The 10,036-nt window shown below is 46.0% G+C and overlaps 1 protein-coding gene across 1 annotated transcript in view; it reads right to left on the bottom strand.

The window, feature by feature from the left end:
• Positions 1-1,392: 1,392 nt before the first annotated feature.
• LOC118769155 (E3 ubiquitin-protein ligase TRIM71-like) overlaps positions 1,393-10,036 on the bottom strand; it is a 33,239-nt gene continuing 24,595 nt past the window's right edge. The window contains exons 3-4 of the mRNA XM_036516179.1: positions 5,080-5,214; positions 1,393-2,844 (exon numbers count right to left, since the gene is read on the bottom strand). Of these exons, the coding sequence (XP_036372072.1) occupies positions 1,393-2,844; positions 5,080-5,214 (1,587 nt within the window). The remainder of the gene's footprint in view (positions 2,845-5,079; positions 5,215-10,036) is intronic.

The raw sequence follows: 10,036 nt of genomic DNA, 5'->3' as shown, positions 1-10,036 counted from the left end.
GCAGCCATGTCCTAAGGACCACATGTTAGCACATCTCCCCTGTGCTGTAGGTGAGACATGTTCAATCTACTTCATCTGTTAATGGGATGAAATGAAGCAGGGAAATGTGTATTTATGAGGACACGGAAGTCCTCATTGTTGGTTTTTGGAAAAAAAAACAATTCTTCGAAAGGTCATGGTTTGAAGGAAAAGACAGCCTTTCAGTGACTTTAACTTTCTCTTATAAATAATGCACTAAAACTATGTCTATGCTATAGTTTTGTCTTCAAACAAAGGCTTAAATTGCTAAAGCTAATCCTCATTTATCGTTTAAAAAAAGTGTTGGCCGTTATCAAAATACTGAATGTGTGGGGTAACAGAAGCATTTAGGTACTCAGTATTCTGAAGTGTTCACTGTAGGATTACGGACTTCATAGTGATCAAGGAATCCAACATCTAATCCAATGAATCCTCTAAGATATAAAACAAAAAGCAGATCATTGTTTCTCGAATAATTTTGCCCTTGATAAAGTCAATCATGTTATGGACAGAGCTGCAACTTAAGTCTATCAGTTTGGCATTATATAAGTGGCCACTTTCCTCTTCTAACACGCCATAGCAACAGACTAAAGTATATCTTGCAAGGTTGATTTTTGTCATGCAGAGATATGAAGAGATGAAGGTTAATGCCGTAAGAACTTCAATAAAAAAAAAAATGGAACGCCGCTAAAAAACAGAACAGTAGATTCATAGAAGGTCTCCACACTTTTCATCCTTAAAATGTAGCCGTAGTATAATCTGACCATTGTCTGAGCTACATTCAGGGTTTTCAATTGCTTAATGCGCACAGTAAGAATTTAACTGTAAATCTGTGCAAATATAAACCAAAAATCGTTTCTTTTTCCTTTTTTTCTCTCACTCTTTAAAATAGAAAAAAAGCATTGAGGTAGACATTTTGTCTTCTTTGTAAAACGTCACGGACTAAATCTCTGCACAACAAACACATTACATTCATATATGAGCTAGGTGAGGTAGGTATGATGCAAAGTGTACAATATTTCAAGAATGCGAGAAATTCCCTGAGACGATCAGTAAAGGAGATCTTAAGACACATATTAAGGCCAGCCTTGTTTCAAAGTGGGACAGGTGAAGACCTTCAGTGACCAGATGGTTTTCTAATGCTGAGTGTATGTCTATTGTTTAAAATGACATTATTGAACCTCTAGTTGTGCCTATAGCAAATACCAAACAAATTTGCTATAGGATATCCAAAAAAATTTTTCCTGGATAGTAGGTGATCACCATTTACCCTCAGCCACATAGACTGCTCTTAATGTGTACCTTAAATTTACTCTTCTTCTTGTGTTGGTTTATTGTCATCTCCATTTTCATTGCAATCTGAGAGAGCCTTGCTCAGAACTTGAGGATTCGGTTGTTTCCAAAGTCAACGACGACGATCACACCGTCAGGTGTAACGGCTATGCCCGATGGGCGATCCATCTGCCCGAAGCCGTTACCCTGAGTGCCAAACTTGCATAAGAAGTTGCCGTTGGGCTCGAACACCTGGACCCGGTGGTTGCGGGAGTCGGCCACGATGATGCGGTTCTCCTGGTCGACGGCGACACCCTGCGGGCGGAGGAACTGCCCGTTCCCCGTGCCCTCCGACCCCAGGAAGCGGGCCGACTGGCAGTCGGGCCGGATGACCAGCAGTCGGTGATTGTTGAAGTCCGTCACCACCAGGTGCCCCTCGTGGTTGAAGGCCACGCCCCTGGGCGAGTCGAAATGCTTCCAGAGGGCGCCCTCGAAGCCGTACTTGTTCAGGAACACCCCGTCCGGCCCGAAGAGCTGGATGCGGTGATTGCGGGTGTCTGAGACCAGGATCTTGCCCTCCGAGTTGACAGCGACGTCCCAGGGGTAGTTGAACTGGCCATTCTTGCTTCCCTTCTCCCCGAACTTCAGCAGGAACTGGCCCTCGAAGGTAAAGATCTGGATGCGGTGATTGTCCTTGTCAGCCACAATGATTCTCCTCTGGCTGTCGCAGGCCACGCCGGCCGGCCGGTCAAACTGCCCGGAACGGGAGCCCAGGGTGCCGAACTTGTGGTGGAAGGCCCCACAGGGCTTGAAGATCTGCACACGGTTGTTGCTCCGGTCGGCCACCACTACGTAGCCCTCCTTGTCTACACATATGCCCCAGGGCCGGCACAGCTGCCCGTCCCCTTCCCCCTCCCCTCCGAAAGACGCCATGGGCATGCCGACGCCCCCGTAGCTGCGGCCGGACTTGACGAGCACCTTGAAGGGGCTTCCCTCGATGTGCTGGTTGCAGATGAACACCGAGATGAGGTGCTCCCCCTCCATCTTGGGCAGGTAGCTGACGGTGTACGTGCCATTCTGGTGGTCCAGCACGTCGGCTGCCGACAGGTTGCCGTCGGCAGCCATCACCACCGCCGTGACGCCGTCGCCGCCGGACAGCCGGGGCTCACCATCGTGGTCGTAGCCCGCCACGGTGAAGGAGGCCACCTTGCCCTTCAGCGCCCCCTTCAGGCCCTCTCCGGCGGCCTTGGTGACGGGGGCGAAGGCGCCGCTGCTGATGAGGCCCATGGACTTGATGGCGATGAAGAGCGCCTGGTCCGGCGGGGTGAACATGATGCGGTCGTCCTCCTGCGGCTGCAGGACTCCCCGCAGGGCCTTCAGCTCCTGGATCTGGGTGAGCATGCGCTCTCGGGCCAGCAGGATGTCCATGTTGCGGCCCTCCTCCAGCACCTGCTGCACCGCCGCAATGGTGCTGTCCAGCTTGCTCAGGTTCTGGTGGAGCTTCTCCACCTGCAGGTAGAGAGAGTTGGCCTTCACCTGCCGGATCTTCTCTACCTGTGGGACAGAGAGATAGGGACAGAGAAGAAAGAAAGAAAGAGAGAGAAAGACAGAAAACAAGAGGCAGAGAAAAGCAACCAGTCAGCACTCATGTTTCACTGTATCCATCATGTCAAAAGTTCCTCATAAGTCAGTTACTTATTTGATTGTTTGCTTTGCTCTGGGGTGGCAGTCTAGCATAGTGGTAAGGAGCAGGGCACATAACCAAAAGGTTGCTGGTTCGACTTCCCACTGGGGCGCTAAATACCCAGCTGTATAAATGGATAACATGTACAAATTGTAACCTATGCAAGTTGCTCTGGATAAGAGCATCTGCTAAATGCCAATAACGTAATGTAATATGCAGGTATTTCTGCATTTATGTCGGAAGCTGTTTTACTCCTGGCCTGACCGAGTGAAAGTCCTACATGACCCCAGCTCTCTCCCCCGCTGGGTACACAGTTGCTCTGCAGATCCAGGCAGCTGCTACTTATGAAGTACCAGACGGCCTTTTTTTAAACTGCTGCCATTTCACACCAGCGGTAGATGGTAAAAAAAAAGTTCCCTTTAAGGGCTATCTGTTGCACATCCTATTAAACGCACAACAAACAGGCCGGCACTTGACATTTAAAGCCATTAAGGCAATGTTCTTTGATTGTCCGATTAAGCAGCTGATCTCCCACCCCCCCCCCCCCCCCCCACGAAACACTCTTCACAGCCAATTTGGAAACGGATGGTGACCGGGTGTTATGAGAATTAACTGGGCCGCAATTGGCTGCAATGGTCCCCAGCAGGCTTCAAAAAGGGAATCTGCTCCCCGCCGACTGCACTTCTGCGGCTACCCGCTGCACAGAGCTTCCTGATGAATTATTTCTTTCAAATGAAATATACATGGCTGGATGTTTGCGTTAACAGGCTCGGCTTTGCAGGCCGGTCGCCTGGAGGCGGCATTAATGGCATTAGCCGGGCTGATGCATAGATTGTCGCGGCCATTTTATTTGAATAAATATTTGCCGAAGTGACCCGCTTACAGTGGTCTCCAGACATCTGTGGACGGATTTATGTAACGGGAGAGGAACCGCCTTGTAATTTTAGAGCCGGCTGGAGATTTAACAGCGACAAATACACCCTTTGAAGCGCCCAAAACCAGAAGAGAAAAAGACTCAAAATGATTGCTTTTGAGAGTCAAAGGGACCTTTAGACTGGGATTGTAACCGATTGTTCTCACCACAAGAATGATGGCATTGTGCAAACCCTTCTCTGCTTTATAATACTACATTCAAATGCAACTTAAGTCTTAACAAGAGCTGAGTCCAAGTAAATTGATATATCTAATATATTATGTTTCACGCACTGAGACTACCTATAGTGTCGGGCTTTACATTTCGAGCCCCCAAGGGATTATATTCATTTTCTGCCAGTGAAAAACCTGTTTATTTTCAAGGAATAGTAGCAGGAGGCTCACTTTTCTGATCTTACCACATGTGAAAACAAAACAGATTGATTGTTGGACATTAGTGCTTGCGGTCCCTTTTCTGGAGTTCTCCATGCGTAAAAGCAGACTCAAAAGAATCCCGTTCAGAGGAGCCTTTCAAAGAATTCCTTTCCCTGCGAAATTGAATAAAGACCCCCCTCTCTTCCCCGGGAGCCCCTATCTCACAGTGTAACTTTAGACCTGAGGACTCTCTGTTGCAGTTTATATTGAGGTATGCAATGTATTAACCAGGCCTGTAATGAGATTTCTCTAGGTCCTGCTTGAATGTGGGTGTGTATGCATTTGGGGAGGTGCTTGGGGGATATAGTTGTCTTTCCTGCTCACTGTTCAGCTAAAGATCAGCATGCCCTGCCTTCCATACAAAGGAGCAACTTTCACATTCCCTTATCGGCAACGGTGACTCCCACCTGCTCCCACTTAATGCCATACAACTCTCTCCCTGCCACCTGACCACTTCGTTTGGCTAGATTTTTGTCACAGTACACTGCTGGTTTTAACACTACTACAGCAGAAATATATTCAATACATATTGACCAAACCCAACAGACCCACCAGGGAATCGCTTGCACTGCACAATTCTGGTGTGGGCACACAATGTATCAAACTGCAGCAACGAACCACCGAGCTGCATTTTGGTTAGCAGGTTGGTTAACAGGTAGTTTGAGTAATGCTTAGCACTTTGCACAGAGTACAGCTCTCAGACTCTCTGAGACTTCGCACGTTTTACTCTGCTCGGGCGGTCTCCATTAACCCCTCACCTTCCACAGCAGCTCACACTCACGCTCCTCCAGGGCCTTCTTGTGCCTCAGGGCGACGGCCTTCACCTCGGTCTGCACCACCTGGGCCTTGATCTCCACCTGCTCAGCGATGGCCTGGACTTTCTCCATGCTCAGCTGGGAAATAAAATGAGGAGAAAATGTTAAGGCTAATTAGCTTTTTTTAAAATGACATGGAGCAGCTTGTCTTCAAATGGGAATAGGAGCAAAGCAACACAGATTAAATGTCTTCATGTCTGTCAATAATAAGCAAGTCTGCCCAACAATAAAATAACAGCAAGGGGTTAACACGCAGCAAAATTGCATTGTAACCTGTGTAAGTCGCCCTGGATAAGAGCGTCTGCTAAATGCCAGTAATTCAAGTTTCTCTTCAAATTACTTTTGATGAGACACTTTTGTTACAGTGTCCTCACTAACATAAAAAAATGTCATCAACTGCTACTCTGCTTAAGTGTGTGGCCTCCAGTAACGTAATTTTTAGTTCAATAAAGACATGTTATTTACTGGTTATACGATTCTTCCTTGCCCCATGGAAAAAATCCACCTTGTATTTCAAAGCTTAGCTGGTTGCATTTCTGTTCCAGTTCAAAATCATCTGCTGACATACTTCCTTTTTTCCTCCTCTGACACCAGGGGTCAGCTGTCCTTACCCTGGACCTCAAGGGTCAGGCGGTGAATGAGACCGCACAAGGACGAAGGCCCCCTTTGTGATGCCTCCCTGCATGGCCAAAGCTGCCCAAATCCAGAGGTCACGGGGTCGTGACACCCAACCTCTGCATAAACACGCCCACAGGCAAACAAAGGGCCGCATCAGATCTTTTCTCTTCCCTAACCGCCATTCGCAACAGGCTGGTGATGAGAGACATGTCCAACGTGCAATACAAGGCACTGCTGCCTGGTGCGGCCAAGCAGAGACCATTATCTCTTCCCTGTGACTTCGCCCAGATCATAAAAAAAAAAAAACACACACACACACACACCCAAGAATGGGGTTGGAACAGTGGTACTTCCACCAATTTTACATTTTTAATTCAATCTGTAAATGTACTATAATTATTCAATTAAAAAGCCTGTCTCTCTCATTACAAACTAGGTGATTTGATGTAAATGGCCCTATCAAGTATTATGAAGCATTATCAACAGTACTATCAGGTAACAGTTGACCCGGCTGATGTAGCGTGACACAAAACCTTTCAATGTGTTGCCAAGCAAAATGGAAGATTCCAACTCATGACATTTAATAACCATAAATGACCAATTATGGAAACCTGGTCATTTTACCATCCCTCTCAACCCTTTTGTTATGGGAGCAATGGACATAAATGATCCAAAAGTCCTTTCTTATTCAATAAAAATTGTTAACATTGTAAGCTTACATGCATCAGGCTTATAGACTACAAAATTGTAATTGAGTTAGAAATGTTTCATCTTAAAAACACCAGCAATGAATGAAGGCAACATACAACACTATCACAGTAAATGAAACAACCAAACAAAGCCCTTTCTTAACTTTGGTAGCTTTAGCTTAAAAAGAACAGCAGATGGGTACTGGAGACAAAAGAACAGAAGTGGACCAATCAACCAATGAGGTGGTTCGGAGCAAGGCCTGCGGCTGAGGGTCAGGGGTCAGATGAGATAATGTCCCAAGCTCTGGGCGCAAATTTACTGACCAGGAAGTGAGCACCATTTGTTTACAGGCTGGGGAGGGGCTACGCTGAGGAGACTGGATCTAAATGTTTAAGCTGAAAGCAGGCATCAAGCGAGAGGACAAAGGACCGCAAAACCTGTTCATGTTTCAGGTGGGCTTCACAGCTGGAAGAGAGCTACAAGCGGAATTCCTGCATCTGGGCATAGGGGTATTTAATCGGTTCATATGCTCTCTGGCTAGGGAGTACAACAAGGTTCAGAAAAAAACACTCTCAATGGCTAAGCACTTAATGCTGTCTGGTGTGGAAAGCAAATGTATACACACAACCATTCCAATCATACAAGGAGCAAGGCTTTTGTAAACATACAACCGCTCCAATCGCAGAAGATGAAAGGCTTTTGAAGTTAGGTGGCAGACTTCCAAGGACACATCTCTTTCGATAGGCTTAGCCGATCCAATGTCAAAGGTTAGATTGTGGGAGAGAGAGGAACAAACAAACACCGATGCCAGTGAAATCCAGCAAAGGAGATTTATTGACACACTGAGACCTTTGCAGCCACGGAGCCTTTCAGTGGCTTTACTGTTAAACATTTGGTGTTGTTCAACTCTAGCATGTGTTTGCAGACCCATAAACCCCAGGCTCTTCTCCTCTTTCGGAAACAAAGTTCTGGCTGTGGGTCAAGTTATCTGTTCAGCCGGGTGGAATAACTGGATTACTTCTTTCTCATCAGCCAGCACTGGGCCTTCAGCCAGCAGGCCTGGGTTAGGCTGGTACTCTGGCCAACATCGCTAACAATCTCTGAAGCTGCTCAAACAAACAAAGACGGGAATAATTAAAGTAAAACCGGTGATGGATAATCTGGAGTAGGGGGCACTTAACGGAAATTTAAAATGGTAAAAAAAATCCTCCACATTCACCAAACAATCTAGTACCACATTTCTATTTTTTGTGCTGGAAGTCAGTGTGGATAAGATGCTAAATGAATGTTACGTAATGTAATGTAATGTGTAAGCTCCAGTTTGCATGTGGCTGCAGGAATACATATGACAAGGTCTGACATGACTGTAGCTCTGTCGTGGATGTGGTCTGCTCTGGCCTGACAGCCATCTTTCATCTTTGCATGATCTCCACGAACTTATGAAAACCCACACCTCTCTCTTCTCAAACTTGAATGTCATGAGGAGAAGAGATATCTTTTACTCCCCTTTTTTAAATGCCCTTAACAAGCCAAGAAATGGGGGTGTGACGGGGGTAGATATTCAATTACTTGAAATTCCATTCATTTGAAATGTGCCTCCCCCCCCCCCCCTGCCTGTCCCCCCGCCCCACAGCTGGGTACCCCCCTTATCCCTCTGCCTGCAGGCTGTGTGATGCCTGTCCTTAGTGGCGCTTATTTCGCCAGGACAAATGGCCACTTTTCCAGTGGCCCTGCCTGCCTCGTCCGTTCCTTTGAAGTGGACAGATGACAGAAACATTTCCTCTGTGTTGCACTCCATCCATCAGCCCCCTGGGGGGCGAACTGTCAGGGAGCCCGGTGGGGGGTCCGCCCCTTTCGCAAGGGGGGGCGGGGGTGGGTTCCAACTGCTGCCATTACAACTCGCCTCATTTGCACACAACCGCATTCAAAATCCACTTTTTTAGGCCACAAACACACACACACCTCCCCCCACTTATTCAATTGTTTATTCGCAAGCAGTAACAAAAAGTCTATGTAATTTAACAAAGCCATCATGTAGTGAGAAGCAAGCATTTAAAGCTTATCCACTCAGAAAAAAATTAAACGCAAGCAGCCCCCAAGATGGTGCACATTATAGCTTTATCACGTTATCCACACATGAGATCACTGAGCACTGAAATTATGACCATTATCTCTCACTATAATGCCATGCATACCCTCTATTACTCCAATAAAATATCAAAACAAATATTTTAAAAAGTTAAACAGCAGAGGAAGGATGCACACTGAATAGCCACTATAACATCACTATCCTGGTTCTTACAGGTTTATGGTTTTAAATGAGAAGACTATATCCTGCATTCTTCCCAGATATTACGCCAACACAAGCTGTTCAATTCCCCAAGCCCTGATATCCTGATATCCTCTTTCACTACATAGGTGCTCCACTACAATACACTTTCCTGTGGACAAGGGTTTTTGTCCCCTCGATGCTCGTGAAGCCATCAGTGACTTTCAGACACACCCCTCCTAAAACGCATTTCGTTTCCTCACCCCAATTCCAGAGAGCAGGGCGATTCGCAGCTGTGAGCAGGGCCAACTATGTTTCAGCAAATGTGTCACAAAAAGACCAAGGTTCTACAGTCACACGACACCCTTGCTACAGTTATGAAAGAAATATTCATTCAATATTCAAATATTCATTCATGGCCATGATATCTCAGAATTTGAGAAAATGGGAGAGAAACAGAAAATCTGCTGAAAAAAATATATATAGAAAACAAAAGGAAGAATTCTTGAGTCTGTCTACCTTGTTTACCAGGTGTATCAATGAACTGGTACAATGGTGAGAGACTAGTACTTTAAGACAACAGCCCCTGATTAGTGGAAACTTATTGTACTGCCCCTTCCTGGGAACATATTGGCTTTAGTATCATTCAGGATGGACACACTTCTCTGATTTTTATTGTTAGTTAATGTTTTTTTTTTAACCACTATTTATGCATAGCAAAGTTCCGGCCCAGTTACATTTTGTGTTATGTTGTAGAACACAGGCTTGTCCGAGTAATATCCACAAGTACTCTACCTTACGACTAGTCCATCTGTTTGTCTTTTCCAAAAAACAACAACCACGTGAAAGGAAGTGCTGGGTGAGGTGAATGCCTAAGTTCAGTGCAGTTGTGTGTTCTGTGTGTGTTTACTTCCTGGTGCAGAGGTTAAAAGTGTACCCCGCTAGCCCTAATAGACACTGGTAACCCAGACGCGCCTCACATTTCTGATTGATTCAGGAGTGTCCGATATATTGCACTCCGTCAGTCAGCCCCCTGAAAAGTTTTCAGGATTGTACATGCAGAATATTAGCAAGACAAGCCCGGTTATCTCCGGTCTCATCCAACACACCATAGTACATTCACAGCCCCAATATCAGGCGATATTGGCTTGATGTACTATATGCTTTACAGCAATATGAAATGCCTTCTGTCACTCTTGTGATGAAGATATTAAAATCCTGCCTTGTGAAGATAACCAGATTTTTTGTTCATCCGCAGAGTAAGGGCTGGAGCAGAGCCTGGCCCTGCAAGAGCAGAACTGTCAGATGTATGAATGACAAGGT

This window comes from Megalops cyprinoides, chromosome 21 (genome assembly GCF_013368585.1).
Source record: "Megalops cyprinoides isolate fMegCyp1 chromosome 21, fMegCyp1.pri, whole genome shotgun sequence".
NCBI lineage: Eukaryota > Metazoa > Chordata > Actinopteri > Elopiformes > Megalopidae > Megalops > Megalops cyprinoides.
Note: the sequence above shows the minus strand (reverse complement) of the source record. Positions and strands in the feature narration are given on the sequence as shown.